This window comes from Neophocaena asiaeorientalis, unplaced genomic scaffold (assembly GCF_003031525.2).
Source record: "Neophocaena asiaeorientalis asiaeorientalis breed wild unplaced genomic scaffold, Neophocaena_asiaeorientalis_V1.1 scaffold45, whole genome shotgun sequence".
NCBI lineage: Eukaryota > Metazoa > Chordata > Mammalia > Artiodactyla > Phocoenidae > Neophocaena > Neophocaena asiaeorientalis.
In genome coordinates, this window is record NW_020174642.1 from 5,616,160 (window position 1) to 5,641,521 (window position 25,362).

The 25,362-nt window shown below is 40.8% G+C and overlaps 1 protein-coding gene across 4 annotated transcripts in view; it reads left to right on the plus strand.

Moving 5' to 3' along the window:
* Positions 1–25,362, plus strand: part of TTC3 (tetratricopeptide repeat domain 3) — a 132,657-nt gene that overhangs the window by 96,864 nt on the left and 10,431 nt on the right. For all 4 annotated transcript variants that reach the window (XM_024758265.1, XM_024758267.1, XM_024758266.1 and 1 more), the window contains 7 exons: positions 990–1,139; positions 14,041–14,180; positions 16,250–16,318; positions 17,269–17,365; positions 19,089–19,189; positions 23,087–23,177; positions 23,585–23,686. In XM_024758265.1, coding sequence (XP_024614033.1) covers positions 990–1,139; positions 14,041–14,180; positions 16,250–16,318; positions 17,269–17,365; positions 19,089–19,189; positions 23,087–23,177; positions 23,585–23,686 — 750 coding nt within the window. The remainder of the gene's footprint in view (positions 1–989; positions 1,140–14,040; positions 14,181–16,249; positions 16,319–17,268; positions 17,366–19,088; positions 19,190–23,086; positions 23,178–23,584; positions 23,687–25,362) is intronic.

The window sequence follows — 25,362 nt, forward strand, 5'->3', positions numbered from 1 at the left end:
GTTTGCTTTTTTTTTTGTTTTTGTTTTGTTTTGTTTTTGCGGTATGCAGGCCTCTCACTGTGTGGCCTCTCCTGTTGCGGAGCACAGGCTCCGGATGCACAGGCTCAGCGGCCATGGCTCATGGGCCCAGCCGCTCCGCGGCATGTGGGATCTTCCCGGACTGGGGCGCGAACCTGTGTCCCCTGCATCGGCAGGCGGACTCTCAACCACTGCGCCACCGGGGAAGCCCTGTTTGCTTTTTTTTTAAGCTGTCTGGGAGACAGTTACATAACTGTAAATAATTTATTGATACTATTTTAACTCGTCTTTTAAAAATATCAGCAACTATCCATTTGAAACACTATAAAAGTAGGGCCAAAATTAATATGTCCTGTTCATATCTAAAATATGCATAAATTTGCAGTTTTTAAAGCTGGTAAGTAGTTCTTGATGTTAATTGTGGAGGATGACATTCACATCAAACTGTTAATTTAATATTGGACTCTTCTAAAACAAATATTCAGAGCTAATTATGGTACATATTGAGAAGTTTCCTTATGAGTTCCAGTAATATGAATAATTTTTTTTTAAAAAAAGAGCTGGCTTGGCACTTCTCTGATGGTCCAGTGGTTGGGAGTCTGTCTTCCATTGTGGGGGACACAGGTTTGATCCCTGGTTGGGGAACTGGGGTCCCACATGCCGCAGGGCAGCTAGGCCCACACACTGCAACTACTGAGCCCGTGCGCTGCAACAAAAAAAGATACCACATGCCACAACAAAGATCCCACATGTCACAACTAAGACCCAATGTAGCCAAATAAATAAATAAAGAGCTGGCTTTGATAAACAGTGTAACGGGTTTTTAATTCTTGAATTATTGTGACATTTCCCTTGTAAATTTTCATCTGCCATATATTCCCCTTTGTTTATTTTAAGAGACAGTTCAGAACAAGATCAGAAATAGGCTTTTAAAACTACTTTTAATAGATAATTTTGTATTATGCTTTTAGGGGAGTATTTCACAGATTGAAAAGGAGTACCAAGTTTTACAAGAGCAGCTTAAGGAAGCATGTGAAAATTATGAGCAGAGAAATATCAAGGGCTCAGAAGAAACCAAGGATTTGGAAGAAAAGTTGAAAAGGCACCTAGAAGAAAACAAGGTAACCCTATCTGAAACCCTCTTTAATAGCATGCGGTATCATTAGGGGAATTGTGCTCGTGTAGCCTCAGTTAGCTGAGCTCCTGCATTGTTGGCTAAACAAAAGGAATCTTTCTCGTTGCCTATTTCAGATTTCTTTATGACATATTAAAGTAACTATTTTTTTTTGCAGTGTTTTAGAAGCTCTACAAGTTGCAGTCTAAGAAAAGGGCTGTGACTCTGAATTTTCATATATCATAATTCAGTTTGTTTGCTTAACTAAAACTATTTTCTGAGGGAACCCTCTTGTCCTGTTGGTGGGAATGTAAATTGATACAGCCACTATGGAGAACAGTATGGAGGTGCCTTAAAAAACTAAAAATAGAACTGCCATATGACCCAGCAATCCCACTATTGGGCATATACCCTGAGAAAACCATAATTCAAAAAGAATCATGTACCACAATGTTCATTGCAGCTCTATTTACAATAGGCAGGACATGGAAGCAACCTAAGTGTCCATCGACAGATGAATGGACAAAGAAGAAGTGTCACATATATACAATGGAATATTACTCAGCCATAAAAAGAAATGAAATTATTTGTAGTGAGGTGGATGGACAGTCTGTCATACAGAGTGAAGTAAGTCAGAAAGAGAAAAACAAATACCGTATGCTAACACATATATATGGAATAAAAAAATGGTTCTGAAGAACGTAGGGGCAGGACAGGAATAAAGACACAGACATAGAGAATGGACTTGAGGACATGGGGAGGGGGAAGGGTAAGCTGGGATGAAGTAAGAGCGTGGCATGGACTTATGTATACACTACCAAATGTAAAATAGATAGCTAGTGGGAAGCAGCCGCGTAGCACAGGGAGATCAGCTCGGTGCTTTGTGACCACCTAGAGGGGTGAGATAGGGAGGTTGGGACGGAGACTCGAGGGAGGAGGTATGGGTATATATATGTATAGCTGATTCACTTTGTTATAAAGCAGAAACTAACATACCATTGTAAAGCAATTATACTCCAATAAAGATGTTAAAATAAATAAATAAATACAAAAAAAAACCCAAAAGTATTTTCTGGAGACTAAGCTCCAAGTTAAATTATTATTATTATTATTGTTTAATTTTTTTTATCATTGTGTTCTGAATTCATGGCATTTTTTTTTTTTTGGCTTTGTTGGGTCTTCGTTGCTGCACTTGGGCTTCCTCTAGTTGCAGCGAGTGGAGGCTACTCTTCGTTGAGGTGCGCAGGCTTCTCATTGTGGTGGCTTCTCTTGCAGCGGAGAATGGGCTCTAGGCGCGCAGGCTTCAGTAGCTATGGCTTGCAGTCTCTAGAGCGCAGGCTCAGTAGTCGTGGCGTACAGGCTTAGTTGCTCTGCAGCATGTGGGATCTTCCCAGACCAGGGATCGAACCTGCGCCCCCAGCATTGGGAGGCGGATTCTTAACCATTGCCACCAGGCAAGTCCCTAAATTCTTGTTTATAGTGAGAGAAGTTGTGTAGCAATCGTGGTTCAGAGTGTGAGGCCTGGAGTCAGACTGACTGGATTCAGATCCAGGCTTAGTTCTATACTAGTTCTGATCTTGGTCAAGTTATTTAGCATCTCTGTGCTTTAGTTTCTTATCTGGAAAATTTGGGTAACAATAGCTCCCATTTGCCCGGTTAGATGAATACTTGTGAAGTACAGTTATCCCTCAGTATCTGCAGGGGATTGGGTCCAGGACCCATTCAGAAATACCCAACTCCACAGATTCTCAAGTCCCTTGTATGCAGTGCTGGCAATATGGTTAGCCCTCTGTGTCCGAGAGTTCCACATCTGAGGATACAGAAGGCCACCTGTACTTAACGTTGCCTGGTGCATAGTAAGAGCTCTCTAAGTGTTGCCTGCCACTATTATTACTACTACTGTCATCATCATCTTCATCTTACTACTCAGGAAATATAAAAATAAGACACGGAGCATTGGCATACTAGAACTGTAAAGTCACCCAGAGTATCTTGGTTGAGTCTACTGATCTTAAGTTAAGATTGACCTTCAGTTGCATGTGACTGGTTCTTGGAGTAATACTGATTCATGGCAAGGCCCAATTGCATTAGTGGGAAAATGGAATTATAGACGTGAGGAAATCATGGTACATTTGTTTTTGAAACTAAGGTCTTTTTTTAAAAATTGATAGCTGATTTACAATATTAGTTTCAGGTGTACAACATGGTGACTTGATACTTTTATTAGATTATACGCCATTTAAAGTTATTACAAAATAATGCCTGTATTTCCCTGTGCTGTACAATATATGCTTGCTGCTTATTTATTTTATACATAGTAGTTTCTGTCTCTTAACCCCCTACCCCTATCATGCCCTTCCGCCCTTCCCTCCCCCCACTGGTAGCCACTAATTTGTTCTCTCTGTGAGTCTGGTTTGTTATATTCATTCGTTTGTTTTATACTTTAGATTCTACAAATAAGCAATAAAATAGAGACTTGTCTTTCTCTGTCTGACCTATTTCACTTAGCAGAATACCCTCTAGGTCCATCCATGTTCTTCCAAATGACAGAACTTCATTCTTTTTTATGGCTGAGTAATATTCCATTGTGTATATATGCCACATCTCTTTATCCATTCATCTGTTGATGGACACTTAGGTTGCTTCCATATCTTAGCTATTGTAAATAGTGCTGCTGTGAATATTGGGGTGCATATATCTTTTTGAATTAGTGTTCTTATGTTCTTTGGATATATACCCAGGAGTGGAATTGCTGGATCATGTGGTAGCTCTATTTTTAGTTTTCTGAAGAACCTCCATTCTGTTTTCCATAGTGGCTGCACCAATTTACATTCCCACCAACAGTGTACAAGGGTTCCCTTTTCTCCACATCCTTGCCAGCATTTATTGTGCTCTTTTAAAATTTTTTTTTGGCTGCATTGGGTCTTGGTGGCTGCAAGTGGGCTTTCTCTAGTTGTGCCAAGCGGGGGCTGCTCTTCGTTGCGGTGCGTGGGCTTCTCATTGAGGTGGCTTCTCTTGTTGCAGAGCACAGGCTCTAGGCGTGCGGGCTTCAGTAGTTGCAGCGCACAGGCTCTAGGTTGCGCGGGCCTCAGTAGTTGTGGTGCGCAGGCTTAGTTGCTCCACGGCATGTGAGATCTTCCCGGACCAGGGATCAAACCTGAATCCTGTGTCCCCTGAACTGGCAGGCAGATTCTTAACCACTGTGCCACCAGGGAAGTCCTATTGTGTTCTTTTTGATGACAGCCATTCTGACAGGTGTGAGGTGATATCTCATTGTAGTTTTGATTTGTATTTCTCTCATGATGAGTGATGTTGAGCATCTTTTCATGTACCTGTTGGCCATCTTAATGTTTTCTTTGGAAAAATATCTTTTCAGGTCTTCTGCCCATTTTATACTCAGCTTGTAAAAACTGAGGTCTTTTGTATAGAGGTAACAAAGGGCTGTTAGTCCGTTTAAGAAAGGAAGAATTTGTTCCAGATGTCTGAGTCAATAGCTGACGTCACATATTAAGTAGAGGAAAATGAGCTGTGGGACCTTAATCAATAAACTCATTTATTGAGATTTAAGTATGCCCAGAAGAAAAGGGTTGGTATGTAAAGGTTACTGTTATAACATTCCTTAGGACATGTTTTTACTTGGGATGAGACTGGGGAGATTTGAAGAATGAGAAGAATTGGAAGGAAGCAGCCTTTCTGCTCAGTTGCCCAGATGAATGAAGTCTTCTTGATTGCAAAGAGGGAAAAATGAGCAAAAGTAAAGCCCTGCACAGTGGCTCACAGAACACTAATTTGGATAAGCTACTTGGGGGGCTTAACAAAATAAAACATTTTTGTAAACTTTGTGTTGCCTCAGGAAAATTCAGTTTTCAGTTTTAATAAATCCGTGCGGGAATGCCTGTGTTCACCCGATGAAGTGCTGAGGGCAGGTTTGCAGACTCAGCCACTTAATTTTAGGTGGGCGTCTGGTGAGTGAGGTTTCTTTCTTTCTGGCAGAGGCTTGTCCAGCTTTATAAACTGCTGGTCTGACTGGGTCCTGTATTTGTGCAGCTCATCAAGGCTTCTTTGTGCACTTGACCAAGAAATGTACAGTAAATGAGCGCGCAGGGAGGAGGGCTGTGAGAGCAGCATCTTTGGCTGGTAGGCTTGGGCTTCTGACCTGCTTTTTAACTTGGCTAAGGCTCTGGGTCGGGTTCCATGTGGTTGTACTTAAGAGTAGTCAGTCCATTTTTTAAAAAGAGCCATTATTTAGTCCCTCAAATTACAGGCCAGTTAGGTTATTAGACTTTCCATGTAAAATGTATACATGTTTCCTAGCAGGATAAATTGCTTGTCTGAGATCCTTAGGTTGTTGTCTGCACAAGAGCAGATGAGGTTTAGTTGTGGCCACTTCTTTATTAATCATGACTATACTCAGAATTCACTTGTGGAAAATCTTTTATAAACGTAAAAAGAAATTTCCACTTTTGTTGATCTTTCCCTTGGCCTTTGACTCTCTTAGATCACTGAGGTTATGAGCTAATACTTAAAGTTTCTTGATCCCACATTTGGATATAGTAAATACAACAGCCCTTCCCCCTTATAGAGAAGAGAGAGGCAAGCAGTAGCAAATCACGTTTAAGAACTCAGGCAAGCAGAGCAACTAAGCCCGTGTGCCACAACTACTGAGCCTGTGCTCTAGAGCCCACGAGCCACAACTACTGAGCCTGCGCTCTAGAGCCCACGAGCCACAGCTCCTGAGCCCACGTGCCACAACTACTGAAGCCTGCGTGCCTAGAGCCTGTGCTCTGCAACAAGAGAAGCCCCGCAACGAGAAGCCCCGCAACAAGAAGCCCGCACACGGCAGCTAAGAGTAGCCCCTGCTCGCTGCAATTAGAGAAAGTCCATGCACACCAACGAAGACCCAACGCAGCCAAAAATAAAAAAACAAAAAACAAAAAACAACTTGGGCAATAAGAGTCAGACTGCCTGGCTAGTGACCCCAGCACCACCACTCAATAGCTTTGTGACCTAAAATAATTTACTCAATCTCTTCGACCCTCAGTTTCCTCATTAATAATGTAATCTCTACTTCATAGTTTTGTGAGGACTCACAGAGGTGGTTGGAAAGGGGTGGGGAATGGCCAGAGATAAGTATAGAAGGAGGGAGAATTGTCCCACCCAGAATGCTGTCATGCCCTCTTTGAGAAAAATCACTTATTTACAAAGTACTTGAAAAGCGCTGAGCGTTTACAAAGCATCAGTAAGAATCTGGGCCAGCTATTGCATATAGCTGATGGAGTTTGATTATCATGAGCTAGGGATGGGCCTATTCTCTATTCCGTGCCAGAGGAAAATAGCAATTCTAAAGCCAGAGTCTCCTATTGTTTTTAATGTACATCTCACCTGCAACCAGCAGGTTATAACTGGTTGCCATATTGCTCAAGGGCATATGTTCTTTCTTGTTTTATTAAGGTAAAATTCACCTTTAACCACTATAAAGTATACAGTTCAGTGGTTTTCAGTATATTCATCATGTTGTGTAGTCATTACCACCATCCAATCCAGAACCGTTTTCAACACTCCAAAAAGAAGCCCTGTATCCATTAAGCAGTCACTCCCCATCTCTCCTAGGTCATATGTTCTTAAGGTGCTTTAATGGGATTTGCTTATAGCTAAGATGGGGATTTAGTTGACATTGACTCTTAAAACACAGTCAAAATAATTTTGGCCCAGAATAATTTATGGAGTAGAATTTGGAACTTTGTCCTGTTTCAACAGAATCTTGGGCCCCTGCCTGCCAGAACTTCCTCAACTCACGTCTTCATAGAGGTGGGGTTCTCCTGTTCAGTTATTGCCCTTGCCAAGTTCAGCCTTTTTAAATTTTTTTTTAAGAATTTTTAACATTTATTTATTTAGTTATTTGTTTATTTGGTTGTGCTGGGTCTTAGTTGTGGCAGGCGGGCTCCTTAGTTGCACCAGCATTTTTTTTAATCTAACATTTATGGAGCTCATGTTATGTGCCATACTGAGTTGTAAATATTTTACATGTATTATTTTATTTAATCTCAAAACAATCCTAGTGTACTAGTGTTACAGTATAGTATATAATATTCTCTCCATTTTACTGATAAGGAAAAAGGGGGCCGGACTTGCTAATGCATCTTGCTCCGAGTCACACCAGTACTAAGCAGAACAGGTGGTCAGTGTCGGGCTCCAAATACCTTGCTTTTGTCCTCCCTTAAGAGAATGTCAGTTCCACAACCAGTTGAAAAGCATTTCTCAGCATTTCATGAGCAGCCTGTCAGTTAATCGACGCCATAATAATGCCAAGTAACAACCACCCACAAAAACCTCAGTGACGTATAACAATGAATATTAAATGTGTGAGTCTGTGGGTTAGCTGATCCCGATTGGGCTTGGCTAGACTGTTTCACCTTTGGGTCAGCTAGGGCTGTGCTGTTCTTGGCTGTGCTAGAATGGCCTCAGCGGGGACAACAGGGGCAACTAGATCTGCTCCATGTGTCTTTCATCTTCCAGTAAGTACAAGGGCAAGTGAGGACAGTCACTGCTAATATCACATCAGGCAAAGCAAGTCACATAGCCAGCCCAGATGCCAGGGGTGGGGAAGAGACTGCCTCTTTAGTGAAGGGAACGCCAGGGTCCCATGAGAAAGGGTATAGATATGGGGAGGGGTGAAGGATGGGGCTGTGAATGCCATCCCTCTGCCACAGTAGGTTAGCACCAGTAATTCACTAATGCTCAGTAATTACCAAGAGCTTAAGAGACCTTCTGTGATTGGTACCTAACTCCATCTTCTGCCTTCTTCCTTACGTAATGGATAGTGCTTGCCATGTGATTTGCTCACTTCTGGACCTTTTCCCAGCACTGTTCCTTCTGCTTCAAGTAGCCTTCTTCCTCCCCAGGCCTGGCTCACTCCTCCTCACTGTTTGGGTCCAACTCGGGCATCATGTTGTTGAGGGAGCAGTCACTGACGACGGCTCAGGCTTGGTTAAACGCCCTTACTAATGCAGTGGTGATGATGAGTGCCTCACACTATATTATACAGTAATTATCATTCTGTTAATATCATTATTGAGATAGAACTCACATACCGTAAATTCACCCATTTAAAGTATATAGTCAGTGTTTTTACTATATGCACGCTGTTGTAGCCATCACCACAATCTTAAGTTTAGAACATTTTTATCGCCCCAAAACGAAACCTCATAACCACTACCAGTCACTCCCTGTTCTCCTCCCTCCCTCCCGCAGCTGTAGACAAGCACTAATTTACTCTGTGGATTTGCCTGTTCTGGGCATTTTATATAAATGGAGTCATATTATATGTGGTCTTTTGTGAGTGCCTTCTTTCACCTAGCTTAATGTTTTCAGGGTCCATCCATGTACATTCATCCGAGTAACATGTATCAGCACTTCATTCCTTTTTACTGCTGAATAATATTCCTTTGTATGCTGTATCACATTTTATTTACCCATTCATCAGTTGATGGACATTTGGATTCTTCCCGGTTTTGGGCTGTTATGAATAATATTGCTATGAACATCTGAGTACAAGTTTTTCTGTGGACATATGTTTTCATTTCTTTGGGGTATATACCTAGGAGTGGAATTGCTGGGTCGTGTGCTAACTCTATATTTAAGAATTCGAGAAAGTTCCATACTGTTCCAAAACAGCTGCACCATCTTACATTCCCACCAGCAGTGTATGAGGGATCCAATCTCTCCATGGTCTCACTAATGCTTATTATCATCTGTCTTTTTGATTTTAGCTGTTCTGATGGGTGTAAAGTGGTTTCTCATTGTGGTTTTGATTTGCATTTCCCTGAAAGGTTAATGATGTTGAGCATCTTATATGTGCTTAATGTCCATTTTTATATCTTTGGAAAATTTGGAGAAATGTCTGTTTTAATCCTTTGCCCGTTTATTAATTTCATTATTTGTTTTTAAATTATTGAATTAAGGGTTTTCATATATATGTATTCTAGGTACAAGTTGCTTATCAAATATATGATTTAGAAATATTTTCTCCCATCTTCCGTATTTGCAACTTTATTTCTTCTATCTCCTGTTCCGTGGGTTGTCTTTTCACTCTCTTGATGGCAGCACACAAGTTTTAAATTTCAGTGTAGTCCGCTTTCTCTATTTTTTCTTCTGTTGCTTATGCTTTTGATGTCATAGCTGAGAAACCACTGTCAAATCCAAGATCACCAAGCACCAAGATTTACTCCTGTATTCTAGAGTTTTATAGTTTCAGCTCTCTCCACTTAGGCCTATGATCCATTTTGAGTTAATTTTTGTGTATGGTGTAGTAATTATATTTTATGCATATTTCCCCCACCAAACTGTGATCTCCCTGAAAGTGAGGCCTGTTTCTTAGCCATCTTTGGATCTCAGTGTACAGACTAGGAGCTCCGCCGATGTTATCAAACAGTTGTACTTGGGCCCCTGAAGAACTGGGTTTAGTGAACTGTGTCTTACTATTCTGTCAGCCTACATGAAAGGCCGTCAGGCCTGGATGTTGTGTGAAGATTGTTGCTTTATTTACTGCTAGTATGTAGTTGAGGATATTACCCATTCTTTCATTTGACAAATATTTATTGGATGCTTCTTAAGTGCCAGGCTCTGTGCTGATCTTCCAGGACTTTTATGTAGCATCCTCTTTTTGAGGCCCTGAGAAGTAATTTCTCTCTACTTTTACTATCTGCGTTTCTTTGTGCATTGGGCTTGTTTTTATTTGACTTCGACTGCCAGCAAGTTTTAATACTGTTTCTGAAGAATGGTTAGGACCTCATGCCATTTGTTTTTATATTACTCTGGCTCTGTTTTTATATTATCATTCTTATCTTTTTATTCTGTTTTCTTTACTTAGCATTCTTTTTTATTTTGTATTTTTTAAATTATATATATTACTGAAGGCACTTCAAATATTTATTTTAAAACATAGTTGAGGTTTTAAAAAAGAGGTATAAAAACCAAATCTTCTCTAATTGAGAAAAAGACTTTCAGAGGTGTTTATAATTATGTCAGTGAACTGTGTAAATACAGGATGCAGTTGTATACAGCCTGTTGTTTCTCCTATTCTAATGTTTCAAAGAAAGGCATTCAGATTATTCTTTTTCATGTAGTCAGAGACAAGCTCGTGATAGCTGCCCTAGGCCAGCTATGTCATTAAAGGGTGGTGAGTACAAATGGTAGATGAACATGTAGCATTTTTCATGGCTGAGCTGTAGGGGTGTGTGTGTGTGTGTGTTTATAATACTTTGTGCCTTTTGATACCTGAACTGCTTGAGGTACTTGTTGCTAAGTAGGTTCTTATGTCCCAGTATAACCTTGAGGTTGTACATCATCTCCCAGCCAAAGGGCTGCAACCTAGGTGAAATCATTGGCTTAGAATAGAGGCAAGAAACAAGTCTGGCTTGGCCATCAGCAGCAAGGCGTGCATATGGACATTGGTCATGGTAGTAGAATACGGGATCTTGTAAGCCTAGTAGGCATGGTGGTCACCTCTGTCACAGTAATGACTCAACACATTCAGGATCAGCAAGATTGCAGCAAGGAAAATGAGTTGAACTGTCCCCGTGATGGAGGGAATGTCACTAAGCTGTTGAACCTCTGCTGCCTTAGAACAGTTGGCCTGCTCATCTCAAGGCCATTGAGGTCAACCCTACTCCTGCAGCGGGGCTTTGAAGTCATTAAGGACCTGGACTGGTTAGCAAACCTGCTTCCCAGGAACATCCGAAACCTTGGTGTCAAAAGCTGATGAGGGAGAAATGTCCTTGTAAGTTGATGCCTCTTTTGACTGGACAGCCGTATTTCACAGGGAGTCTGTGTAACTTGGCTTCAGGGTACACTGTCTTTTCTGAAGGAGGAGGCTCCAAGTTTCTGTAGCTGAACCCATGTCTCAGTGACCTGGTCACATTCTAAGCCTAAGCAGGAAGTTCAGGCTACAGGGAACCTGGTCAGAGGTGGAAAATGAAAGGCTCCCTAAGCAGAAATGAAATTGGGACTTCATTAAGCAGTCGTCGTTACTAGTAGAATTTCAAACTGGAAAAGAGTAAAGTTGAAACGTGCTTCTTTTAGTCTCTTGTAAATATTGCTCCATTCTAACATAGTAATTGTTAGAAATATTAGTCTAGAGCGTGTTCATTTATAAGTGGCTGGCATCTCACAAGCATATGCAACCGCCTGTATATCTGCTGGCACTGAAGAGATGACACCTCGAAAAATGACATAAAACTTTTAGAGAATTTGTAGGTTCAGAAGAAGTTTCAAAAGGCAACACCTGTGTAAGAAAGCTGACCAAGCAGGCTGTCTCAACTGGTGTTGTACCTAGCCGTCCAGAGCATCAAGATAACAGCTTTTCATTTCTCTTTGTCATATTGCCTGAAATTCTGGCAGGTGTTGCAAACCAAAGGCCTTTGTGACCAGGCAGAGATAACACATTTATATTTTGAAAAGCAAACGAAAAGTACTGGGCTTGCCAAATAAAACATGTGTGCAGACTCCCTGTAGCTTAGAGGATCATTTAGGCTGAAGAGTGAAGCGTGGATACTTCCAGGCCGGTTGAAGTGGTTCGTCTGAGCACTGTGCTGCAGTCAGGCGCCCTCGGGGTGAGGGATGGCAAGGGAAGGGGAGGAAGGATGTTCTGGAAGGATGCCTGGGAGTTGGCAGGCCCTCTGCTGGGGGTGGGCTTAAGTCAGGGGTCCAGAGCAACTTGAGGGTGTTGAGGGAGGAAGGGCCCCCAGAGGGCGGAACCCACTGCCAAAAGGAAGACGGGAGGCTGCTGAAGACAGACGAGAGTCTTTCAAAACCGTCTCAGAGGGGAGTCTTAGCTTTCCTCCTCATCTTTCCAGCACCGCATGTCTCTGCTCCTAGAACCCCGGTTGAGACTATTTCTTCTGCAGTCAAATAGACTCTTCATGGTCTGGAAACTTGCCTTCTTTAACACTGTAGACCTCGTTTTATTCAGCTAACCACTGAAACTGTGAGCTTGGAAGAGAAGTGTTGGCTATTTAACTGAAGTTTCTTTTTTTTTTTTTTTTTTTTTGCGGTACGTGGGCCTCTCACTGTTGTGGCCTCTCCCGTTGCGGAGCACAGGCTCCGGACACACAGGCTCAGCAGCCATGGCTCACGGGCCCAGCCGCTCTGCGGCATGTGGGATCTTCCCGGACCGGGGCGCGAACCCGTGTCCCCTGCATCGGCAGGCGGACTCTCAACCACTGCGCCACCAGGAAAGCCCAACTGAAGTTTCTAACATGGCTTTTTATGGGGAAATGCATTCCAAGTTACAACTAATTAATTGATGAATGGACTTTTGGATGGTAGTATATTAATGGGGTTGGAGTTTGCCATATTGGGAAAGGTTCTTTGGGGAGCAGAACACACCTGACTTGATGGTGTGCTGACCCACTCTAGAATAGCCTGTTAGAAGATGTGTAAATCAGCAGAACTTGGAAATACGTTATTCCTTCCTGTGTGGCTATGTTGGAAGACTGAATTCAGAATTTTATTCCTCTGATTTGTAGTCTTTGTCAAACACTTATAAATTTCTACTCTGTCCCATCAAAATGATTGCAGGGTCAAAATTACTAAGTCCTTATATATTTTTTATTGTTTACTCATAAATTTATTTAAATGTACATATCTAGGTTAATTTCCCTCTTTCCTGTACATCATCCATATTCTCCTTTTTTGTTAATGGAATTTTGTTTAGTTATTCATCCAAGGTAGAAACTTATCTTTAACTCTGTCACCTTCTGCTCTACCATATATCCAGTCGGACACGTGGTCTTATCCATTCTAGTCTTGTAAAGTTTCCTTTATTTTTTTTTATCATCCCTACGGCTACCACTGTCATCCTCATTGTCTCTCACCTGGGCTTTTGCAGTGAGATTTTTTTTTTAATTTAATTTAATTTTTATTTTTTGGCTGCGTTGGGTCTTTGTTGCTGTGCGCAGGCTTTCTCTAGTTGTGGCAAAGGGGGGGGCTACTCTTCGTTGCGATGTGCGGGCTTCTCATCGCGGTGGCTTCTCTTGTTGCGGAGCATGGGCTCTAGGCACGTGGGCTTCAGCAGTTGTGGCACGCGGGCTTAGTTGCTCCGGGGCATCTCAGAAAGTGAGGGCAATTTTTTTTTTCAGTTTTATGTGTATACACATGCATACATATATATGTATATACATATGCTGTAGATCATTATTAAAATGTATTTGCTATTGTGGGTCACAATAAGAAAGTGTCAGAGAAAGTCAAGAGAATGTGAAAGTCACTGTTCTCTTCCTTCATGCACCCTCTTAACCCTGGTCTACCTCTTTGTCTTTCAGTTATTTTTCTAAAATAGGAATCTCATCATCTCACAACCCTGCTTAAGAGCCTTCACTGGCTTCCCGTTTTCAGCAGGATAAAGTCCACACTCCCTAGCATGGCTTACAAGGCCCTTGATCATTTTAACCCAAGGTGCCTCAGATGCCATTTTCCGTGCCCTGACTTCTGAACACCCACCTCGTCCTCCAGCCATGTAGCACCTCTTGCTTTTTTGCACAGACAGGCCTTACTCTATTAACCTTCTGCTTCACCAGTTGCCACTACTTGGAATCCATTCTCCATGTGACAGACCCATTTTTTAAGACAGAGATCAGATATCACTGATTTTGAGAAGCCCTTCCCAAGTACCAGGTAGTCTGTCTTGTCTCTCTCCATCCTTGTTTAAGGGCTGAGGCTGTGTATTGTGCTACTTTATGTCCAGCCTCGGCCAGGGTAGCACATACAGCCAGCTCCTGAGTGTGTGTTCTGTGGAACTGGAGTCATTGGTTAAGCTAGCACACCACCACAATTATAGTCTTTCAGGCTCATTTTTTTTTTTTTTAAGTATATCTTCCCATTTATTTAGGTACTTTCTAAAATGTTTTTAGATCTCAAAAACAGAATTAGATTGGTTCCTCGAAGATTTGGAAAAGGAAATTAAAAAATGGGAACAGGAGAAAAAAGAAATCCAAGAGAGACTAAAGGCACTGAAGAAGAAGATGAAAAAGGTTTTAAATGCCAGTGAAATGTAAGTAACACTTGAAAGTCAATGATTTTTACTTATTTATTTATTATTGGGGTATATTTTGGGTTATTTTTCGTTTTTGATATTCAATTTCAAGCTATATCAAGTAAAGTGAAAATTTTAGGTATTTTCATTTCATTTTAAAGAACATCTGTTGGGGAATTATTGCACCTAAAACTTTTTATAAACCTACCATGTTTGCAGATAAATTACATAAAGGTAAGACTGCAGATCAACAAAGAACCAACTTCCAGTCTGAGTACCACCTCTTACTGTGAACATTACCTTTAACCCCTCTTCCTTATTGTAAAATGAGGGGGCTTGTCTAGATCTAAGGTTCTTTCCAGCACTAAGATTCTGTGATGATCATTTTATTTATTACTTCCATCCTGAATCTTTAAATTATTAAAATTTGGTTCTGTAATATGAAGGATTTGGTAATACATTCCAGGCAGTTGTCAGATGGACCAGGTTTGTTTCAAGATTCTCTGTGATCCATTCCTAACCCCTTTTTCCCTAAACAGTGATATGTCATATGATTCCTCAGCTTAATTGTTATCTATTGTTGAACAAAACACCAGAAACTCAGTGGCTTAAATTAATTTTTATTTGATCCTGCTCTTGCAGTCTGGGCTGTTTGGCTGGACCATTCTTCTGCTGGTCTTGTCAGTGGTTCCTCTTGTGGCTGGGCTCAGCTGGGATGCTGGGGTGACTTGGCCTCTTTCTTCCTATGCAGTTTCAGGCCTTCTCTCTCTCCATGTGGCTTCTTCTATTTGATCTCTCCATGTGGTCTCCATCATGGTAGCCAGACCGCTTATGTGGTGGCTAAGAGCTTCCAAGAGTGCAGAAGTGGAAGCTGCCCACCCTTCTGAAGGTTCAGACCCAGAACTGTCAGAGCATCACTGCTTTTTTTTTTTGTGGTACGTGGGTCTCTCACTGTTGTGGCCTCTCCCATTGCGGAGCACAGACTCCAGACGTGCAGGCTCAGTGGCCATGGCTTACGGGCCTAGCCGCTCCACAGCATGTGGGATCTTCCCGGACCGGGGCACGAACCTGTGTCTCCTGCATCGGCAGGTGGACTCTCAACCATTGCGCCACCAGGGAAGCCCAGAGCATCACTTCTGCCACATTTTGTTGTCCTGAGCAAGTTGCAGGTGCAGTGGCAGAAGCCAGAGACAATTATGAAAGAAGGCAGAAATTCCATGAAAAGCCACCTAGTATTGAGAACTTAGAGGAACTATTTTGTAAAAGAAGTGAAATGGCATTTAACCTGGTTCTCAGTGGAAATGTGGGTTTTTTAGTAAGTAGAGATGACTAAACAGGTGTATAGGTGAGCGTGAAAGAAGAAGCAGAACCCACCTGCTACAGAACATTGCTTAAGTATCAAAGATTTACAAAGTTTGTTTTGAAGAATTGTCCCACTGTGTGCATGCGAGTGTGTGTTCAGTTGGACTTGAGGTTCTGTTTTTTTTTGTTTTTTTTTTTTTTGGTGGTACGCGGGCCTCTCACTGCTGTGGCCTCTCCTGTTGCGGAGCACAGGCTCCGGACGCGCAGGCTCAGTGGCCATGGCTCACGGGCCCAGCCGCTCCGCAGTATGTGGGGTCTTCGTGGACCGGGGCACGAACCCGTGTCCCCTGCATCGGCAGGCGGACTCTCAACCACTGCGCCACCAGGGAAGCCCCGAGGTTCTGTTTTAAAGAATAGAAGGCTGTTTTCATTTTGAGAGAGAACCACTGTTAAACTGATGATGATCCGACGCCTTACTCCTCTGTCTCATGTTGAAGCCCCTGGAGGTGCTCCTGACAGAGGACTGAGACAGGAGATCTTTGCTGCAGACATGCGACTTAGAGTGAAGAAAAAAGGTGATCTGCCCTGCAGGTGCAGAAGGAAATTTTCCCGAAAGGAAAATGGTCCAAATTCTTTGCCTATTTAGAAGATATTAGAAATGAAACAAAAATAAATGTAAAGAATTCAAGAAATGTTTGCATGGATATAGGAATTTACTGTGTGAGATCGTGTTTTTAAAAACCTTTGAAAATTAATTAAAATTTGATGATTATACTTATTTGTAGGTATACCCAGGAAAACGCTGGAAAGGAAAAGGAACGTGAATTACTTCTGGACCAGTCCTTTGAAATCAGGCAAATTAAGCTTAAATTTATTTTAACATCTTATTATACTTTTAATACCAGAGGCACAGTCTGCACTTACTGAGACATCCAAATATATTTTTACTTGTCTGTTTCTTTTAAATGATTATGTTTCTCTTTTTAAAAATTTCTCTATTTTATTATTTAGATTAATATTTAAATAAATTTATTCTTTAAATATTTTTATGTTATGATGTTTCTCCTTTTGTTTCACATTGTCGGTGTAAAAAATGTCCTGAATTTATCATTGTTGATTACTCTTCTTTTCCCTTGAATTAACCTGAAACTAAAAATGTGTTTGAAAAACTTTTGTGTTACTTGAAATAAGAGTCTCAACTATATTATGGTAGTTTCTTACTCTACAATTAAAGATTTATTAAAGAATTTTTGTTATGAACCTATAAAAAGTTTCCTTTTAACCTTTATAAATAGAAATGTTTGTACGTACTGGTAACCAGTGTATTCAGTAGTAAGCAGTTGTATTCTGCTTTTCTTATTTAATATTGTTTCATACACATATTTCCATTTACGTCATAGTCCATGCCGGGTTTTTGTTTGTTTTTTTTTTTTAAGCTGTTATAATGCCATGAACAGCTTTGTGCATATCGCTTTTTTCCTTTGGGTTATTACCTTGTAATATGGGTCAAAATAGAATTTCTAACTCAGTAGCCAGATTAGACTTAACCTCATAAAAATGGTGAACCAGTTTCTCAGCAGTCCCACCAATACTCACTTTTAATTTCACATCTTCCTTCGATCATTTGTAAAGTGCAAAGAGCACATGTGAGTCTTGCATTATATAGTCAAATATTAGGCAAGAAGTTTCTCTAGAAGATGTGTAAGTCTTTTTGTGGCATGACTTAAAAGTTAACCTGGCTTCAGCCTTTGTGATCTCACTGATTCAGTCTTTTTCAATAATTTTTTTTCTTTAATATTTGCAGTAATACATTTATGAATGAGAAAATGAAAATAGAAGAGTGTATAAAGAAAGAGAAAGAGCATTATGAAGAGAGTCTTCAAAGGGCTGTGGATGCAGAGGTGAGCCCAGGACACTTGGTGACTGACAGATATGGCAGGATATCATTTGTTTACTTTGTGTTTAATTACACATGAGGCACGACAGCATTGCTGGGAAGTGTGGAGGCTGAGGGATATCCTTTCACCCATAATCCTACCTCCCTGGAACAACCACTCTCTCCTCGCCTGTAGCTTTAGAATTTTTTACCTTTGTGCTTATTTATTACATAGCTGTACTCATAGTGTACACCACATTTTATAACCTGCTTATTTAACATAATTCAATCATTTTCCATGCTCTACACTGTTAATGCCTTCATCATATTTAGTCAGGTGATGCACCATGAAGTGGCCAACCATAAAATCTATTTGCCAGTGCTAGAAAAGGAACTTGAAAATAATCCATTTATTAAGAATATACTCTCCTCCCCACAGAAGAATATATACCAATGTCAGTATACTATTTGAGAAACTACTGAGACAATAATAATAATAATGACTTCTGGCTGTATTTTATTTAGCTCCTGAAATATGGTTGTCTTTGTTTTTCTAATTGAGAAGTAAATGTTATTTATTTGTGTATGTGTCTGTGATTATTCTAGGAAAGTAAGGAAAAGCTTAGCTTATGCAGTCTGTAAACATGAGTCTTCCAGTGAAATATCAGCTATGCAGCTGCTTTTATAAAGAAAGGAAGGAAAAATAGTCCAAGTACTTCTACTTTACCGATACTATGCCTGCATCTCTGTTCCCAAGTCATTCAGTTCCCATTTATCACCATTTGGCAAGCAGGTTTGCCTGGTGGGCCCTGTCAAGGTTACTGACACCTGGATTAAAACAAGGCAGGTCTACATTTCCTGCAGTGACTTTTACAAAAATGGCCACTTGGCTTGTGCGGGGAGCCACAGCAGAGAGTCTAAAATTTTAAAAACATGCCCTAGAACCTTTTAATGCCCTTGCTGATAACAACTTCTCTGAGGCTTTTATTTTATTTTAATGCAGCTATTCTGTATTTATTTATTTATTTATTATTGAAGTATAGTTGATTTACCATGTTGTGTTAATTTCTGCTGTACAACAAAGTGATTCAGTTATACGTGTGTGTGTGTGTGTGTGTGTGTGTGTGTGTGTGTGTATATATATATATACACACACACACACATTCTTTTGTATATTCTTTTCCATTATGGTTTATCACAGGATATTGAATATAGTTCCTGTGCTATACAGTAAGACCTTGTTGTTTATCCATTCTATATATAGTAGTTTGCATCTGCTAACCCCAAACTCCCACCACACACACACCCCCACTTCCCTCTCCCTTGGCAACCACAAGTCTGTTTCCGAGGCCTTTAAATTCGGTAGGGTTCAGCCTTAGGGTTCTGCAGGGTCCTGGCCCTCTGCTCACCATGAACAGGACCATAGATTATGCATACCAGGTATTTACATGTAGGTAACCTAGCTCTGTGCTTGTATATGGCTTAAGCAGTAAGCCATGTGGAAAGTTTCATATCTGAGAAAAGTATAATTTTAGGTATATAATTTTACTGTCATCTTGTTACTCTGTTTTCAAATCCAAAAGTTTTAATTCATGTTCACCTTAGAGAAATTATAACATAATTAAGTTCTGGTGATTCTGATCATATGTCATTTAAGGAGAAACCTGAAAGTGGTTTAGAATGTTTGTTTTACCAACCTTAAAATAGTTTTAGTTTTAAAATACTTACATTCTTTAATCTAATGGTAGGTATCTGTGCTCGAAAACTGGAAGGAGACGGAAGTATATAAGTTACAGAACATGGAGTCACAAGCCGAAGGATTTCTTAAGAACCTGAAGCTAATGAGCAGGTATTGTGATGTCGCAGGTGTCTTTCCAGAAGTGTCATTGGGTTAAAAAAAGGTTAGGGCTGATTTAAGAAAAAAATTACATTAGGACTACTTTATTTTTAATAGTTAATATAGTTAATACATATTCAATTATAGAAAAATCAAAACATGTAAACAAAAAGGATAAAAATTATCCTAATTCTTAATTGAGCTATAACTAGTTAATATTTTGCAGCAAATCCATTAAGTATTTGAAAAAAAAATTATATATAGTTTTCACTAAGTAGTATACAGGAATCCTCCTTTCATATCAATAATTATGCTTCTCCAACCTAATTTTATTTATTTGTTTTTATTTTTTTAATTTTTTTTGTGGTACGCGGGCCTCTCACTGTTGTGGCCTCTCCCGTTGCGGAGCACAGGCTCCGGACGCGCAGGCTCAGCGGCCATGGCTCATGGGCCCAGCCGCGCCACGGCGTGTGGGATCTTCCCGGACCAGGGCATGAACCCATGTCCCCTGCATCGGCAGGCGGACTCTAAACCACTGCGCCACCAGGGAAGCCCCCTCCAACCTAATTTTAAAAGGTTAAATAGTAATCCAGTGTACAAACATGTCATGATTTATTAAACACCACTATAGTGGGAGAGTTGGGTTGTTTGCACATTTTGTTAATAAAAGCTGCACTGTAGCAAGTATCCTTATAGCTAAATTATTAGTCATTTCCATGCAATAAATAAATTTCTGGAATGAAGATCACATTTTTAAGGCTTTTTAAACAATTGCCTTCCATAAGAATAGTCACTTAACAGTCTTAATGGGAGAGTATGGGCATGTCACTTCAAAAGATATTTATATCTGGTCATTTTTTTTCAACCCTCTGTAATCTTTACCTGCTTTTCTTTCTTTTGCTTTGCTTTTGGAATAAGGTTTACCTGGGAATCCTAGAGGGTCTCCTTCAGTCTAGCATTTAGCACTTTTCAGTATAGTTTTTTGCACATGGGATTACTTTTCATCTGGTCCTTTTATCATATTCCACACACAGGTTTTTGTTTTTGTTTTTTTAAACATCTTTATTGGAGTATAATTGTTTTACAGTGTTGTGTTAGTTTCTGCTGTATAACAGAGTGAATCAGCTATACAAATACATATATCCCCATATCCCCTCCCTCTTGCATCTCCCTCCCACCCTCCCTTTTCCACCCCTCTAGGTGGTCACAAAGCACCAAGCTGATCTCCCTGTGCTATGCAGCTGCTTCCCCTTAGCTATCTGTTTTACATTTGGTAGTATATATATGTCCATGCCACTCTCTCACTTCGTCCCAGCTTACCCTCCCCCTTCCCATGCCCTCAAGTCCATTCTCTACGTCTGCATCTTTATTCCTGTCCTGCCCCTAGGTTCAATAGAACCATTTTTTTTAGATTCCATATATATGTGTTAGCATACGGTATTTGTCTTTTTCTGACTTACTTCACTCTGTATGACAGGCTCTAGGTCCATCCACCTCACTACAAATAACTCAGTTTTGTTTCTTTTTGTGGCTAATATTCCATTGTATATACGTGCCACATCTTCTTTATCCATTCATCTGTCGATGGACACTTAGGTTGCTTCCATGTCCTGGCTATTGTAAATAGTGCTGCGATGAACATTGTGGTACATGTCTCTTTTTGAATTATGGTTTTCTCAGGGTATATGCCAGTAATGGGATTGCTGGGTCATATGGTAGTTCTATTTTTAGATTTTTAAGGCACATCCCTACTGTTCTCCATAGTGGCTGTATCAATTTACATTCCCACCAACAGTGCAAGAGGGTTCCCTTTTCTCCACACCTTCTCCAGCATTTATTGTTTGTAGATTTTTTGATGATGGCCATTCTGACCAGTGTGAGGTGATACCTAACTAAAGTTTTGTTTTGCATTCCTCTAATGATTAATGATGTTGAGCATCCTTTCATGTGTTTGTTGGCACTTTGTATATCTTCTTTGGAGAAATGTCTATGTAGGTCTTCTGCCCATTTTTGGATTGGGTTTGGTTTTTGTTTTGTTTTTATAAATTTATTTGTTTTTATTTTTTGGCTGTGTCAGGTCTTCATTGCTATGCACGGGCTTTCTCTAGTTGCAGTGAGTGGGGGCTACTCTTCGTTGTGGTGCGCGGGCTTCTCATTGCCGTGGCTTCTCTTGTTGCGGAGCACAGGCTCTAAAGCATGTGGGCATTTTGGCATACAGGCTCAGTAGTTGTGGCTCGTGGGCTCTAGAGTGCAGGCTCAGGAGTTGTGGTGCACGGGCTTTGTTGCTCTGTGGCATCTGGGATCTTCCTAGACCAGGGATCGAACCTGTGTCCCCTGCATTGGCCGGCAGATTCTTAACCACTGCACCACCAGGGAAAGCCCGGGTCGTTTGTTTTTCTGATATTGAGCTGCATGAGCTGCTTGTATATTTTGCAGATTAATCCTTTGTCATTGCTTCCTTTGCGAATGTTTTCTCCCATTCTGAGGGTTGTCTTTTCATCTTGTTTATGGTTTCCTTTGCTGTGCAAAACACTTCCTGACACCATACATGAAAATAAGTTCAAAATGGATTAAAGACCTAAATGTAAGGCCAGACGCTACAAAACTCTTAGAGGAAAACATAGGCAGGACGCCGTGCAACATAAATCACAGCAAGGTCCTTTAGGCACACCTCCCAGAGAAATGGAAATAAAGACAAAAATAACAAACGGGGCCACACACAGATTTTGAATTCTTAATTCCTAGTGCTTTTTGATTTAAATTTCAAACCCTCAGTGCTGAACCAGAGATTCTGTGGGTTATGGAAAAACAGTTTTATTGTATAGTTCTTTATTGCATGTTTCAAGATTAAGTTTTTTTCAGAAAGGTGAGAAAACCTTTCTGATTAAAGGTAAATTGAGGAGGCTTCCCTGGTGGCGCAGTGGTTGAGAGTCCGCCTGCCGATGCAGGGGACACGGGTTCGTGCCCCAGTCCGGGAAGATCCCACATGCCGCAGAGCGGCTGGGCCCGTGAGCCATGGCTGCTGAGCCTGCACGTCCGGAGCCTGTGCTCTGCAACGGGAGAGGCCACAACAGTGAGAGGCCCGCGTACCACAAAAAAAAAAAAAAAAGGTAAATTGATATGCTGATTCAGATTACAGGACTAGTACAGCTGAGGTTGAGACCACGTGGTGTTCAGTTGCCAGTATGCAGCACAGCTGTGGGCTATGCATTGTGGTGCATCTGGGAAACAAAGATATCTCAGGCCTCATTTTACCTAGTGGTATTGACTCTTTATTAAGCCTCACAGTACACGACATTTTTTCTTAGGGCTTCTGTGCTAATTCTGCTCATGCCACCAAGGCTAGCAAAAGAGGAAAGCCATAAAAGCAATGTTGTGGTTTTTCTTTAAGACATATACTGAGAACTGACACCATCGCAGATCGGTAGTGTTCCTGATCTTCTCAGTTAGGAGTAGAAAGCTTATCTGTCACTTTCAGTGGAGCAGATTCATGAGGCGCTGAGAAGTTTAACATAGCCTGTTAGACACCCACCCTTTATTTTACAGTAAGATCAGGACGAGGGTTTTATTGGGATGTTTCCAGGCTGCCATTTTTTGGTTTGTTTTTCAATACAAAGATAGCCTTTGATGTTAAATATGAAGATGCCAACGAAGAGTGTCAGATCTTCAAATTCAGGAGAATATTTGCTCTCTGCCTACCAGTTTTGGGGTTTGGATTAGATCAACGGTTAGTTTCCTAAAGTGTAGTGACTGTAAGATATACAGTTCTTTAAGAATAGTTGTTTTATTGTGTGTGATCATGTTTCTCTTGTGTTTAAATGTTTATTTGCATTTGTATTTTAGTGCTTTCAATTTAAAAAAATCTTTAAGTGGACATTAGCAGTTTTATAAATTTTTCTGCTTTCTCAGTGAGTCTGCAGCATATCCTGTCATGGAATCTGACATACATTCATGGGAATCATTTCTTTCTAATGTTAGAGAAGAAATTGAGAAAGCAAAGGTAAGTTATAAGGTATTTTATAATTCTGTCAAAATCTATCTGATGGTTATAATTCTAAGGAGGTCATGTCATATTGAAACTATTTCTTTTTTGAGCTGTTAAAGACAATATTTATTTTTTGTTGTAATTAAGAATTTTTCATGAAAGAAATGCTGTCTTCTTAACTCTCTTTAAACTCAGCCCTTGATTGTTAAGATTAGAAAAGTTGTGTTTGATAAGGCTGTAGAGCATTCTGATTAATAAGGACTTATTTTGAACTTCTTTCCTTGCAACTCAGTTATATTTCTTGGAAAATGGTTGAGCATTTGTTATTTATGTATAGTAAGGGGAAAAAAGTATTAATTGACAGCTGTGGTTTTCTCTTGGAATTTGTTAGAAAAAGTTAACATTTTTCCTTCTACCTACAGTCTCAGTTTGAAGAACAAATTGAAGCAATTAAAAATGGTTCTCGGCTCAGTGAACTTTCTAAAGTGCAGATTTCTGAGCTTTCGTTTCCTGCCTGTAACACAGTAAGTCTATTACATTTTTTTTTTTTTTTTTTTTGAAGGAAAGAGAACAGAAAAGGAGTGAAGCACAATTTCTTTCTTAACTGGCCAAAAGTAGTTTGTTGTTATTGTTTTGGGAGTGGGCATGAGATGGATTAACAATTGCCTTCATGTTTTTATTAAGTACTAGGTTAAGCCCTGTGAGGGCTGCCCTTATTTGCCCCTCACCCTGTGACGCTTCTGTCAATGCATTCAGCGTCTTAGATTGTAGGCTCTGGAGCTGCAGTCAGAAGCCTCATCTTGAGCGTCTTTTTCCTCCCCAATACCTTGCACACTAAGCGTTCATACTTATCGTGGATTCATCTGCAAAAAAAAAAATGGTGTAAAACGTTAAAAAGTTAGCCACCTTGGACTGATTAAATTTTCTGTTGAGCACCAGTTTTTTTTCTCTCCATAGAAAAAGTTTTTTCTCTCCATTGAACTGAGTAAGAAAGAGTTTTATTTAGAATTAAAGATCACTTATTTATAGTGTTTCCAAGTTCTTATAGCAGATACGGAAGGGGGAAAAGCATTAGATATCAACAGAATATTTTACCATTAATTTTTAACTCTAGCTTATATAACTTTAAAATTTAAGATTCCTTGAGAACTCTCAGTGTGCCAGGAGCTTGAGTAATAAGTACCCCTAAAAATGATTTACTTTGTGTGTCATTTCTGTGCTGTTCATTCATTGGGTATTTAGTGGTGATCAAGATTAGATGTGGTCTGTGCCCTCAAAGTGCATATGGGTTTGGGAAAGAGAGACTTTAAACCTATAATTATAAGCAAAGTGTGCCAAGATTTTTCACAGGAACATAGAAGGCTATGGCAGCATAAATTAGGAGGAACTAATCTAACCCAGAGGCCTAAGCCTTGGCAGAAGCTCCGCTGTTGGAAGTCTCAGTGAGTCAGAGATCTGGAATAGGAATTAACCAGGCAAAAGGAGTAAAAAGGGGTGTGTGTTTGAGGAGGGTTGTGTGGTGTGATGTTTGCAGGGTCAAAGTGTTCCCAGTGGAAGAAGCAGCATATTTGGAGGCTAGGAAAAAAGAGAATACACTCCTTTCATAGCAGTAAAAGGAGTCCACGATGACAAAGGGGGCTATAGGGAGAAAGATTATAATCTCGTGCCCACGGGCCGGAACAAAGGGAGCCTTATTAAGGTGTAAGGTGTGTTCAGCAGTGTGGACTTCTCCTCAGGTCATTAAGAAGCCAGTATAAATTTCCAGTTAGGGAACGACATCAACATTGTACTTGACAATCAGCTTGACTGCAGTGTGGAGATGTGGTGGGAGAGGGAGCTGAGGTGGCGATTTCCAGTCAACCAGCTACAGCTCACTGCCCCCAGCCGTGTCCCAGGTCAGAGAGGCAGTGGGGCTGCAGGGAAGAGAACAGATTTGAGGGATGTGCAGGAGGTCAGATGAAAGAGTGGTGCTGGGGCTTCCCTGGTGGCGCAGTGGTTGAGAGTCCGCCTGCCGATGCAGGGGACGCGGGTTCGTGCCCCGGTCCGGGAGGATCCCACATGCCGCCGAGCGGCTGGGCCCGTGAGCCATGGCTGCTGAGCCTGCGCGTCCGGAACCTGTGCTCCGCAATGGGAGAGGCTGCAACAGTGAGAGGCCCGCGTACTGCAAAAAAAAAAAAAAAAAGGGGGGGTGGGTTGGAGA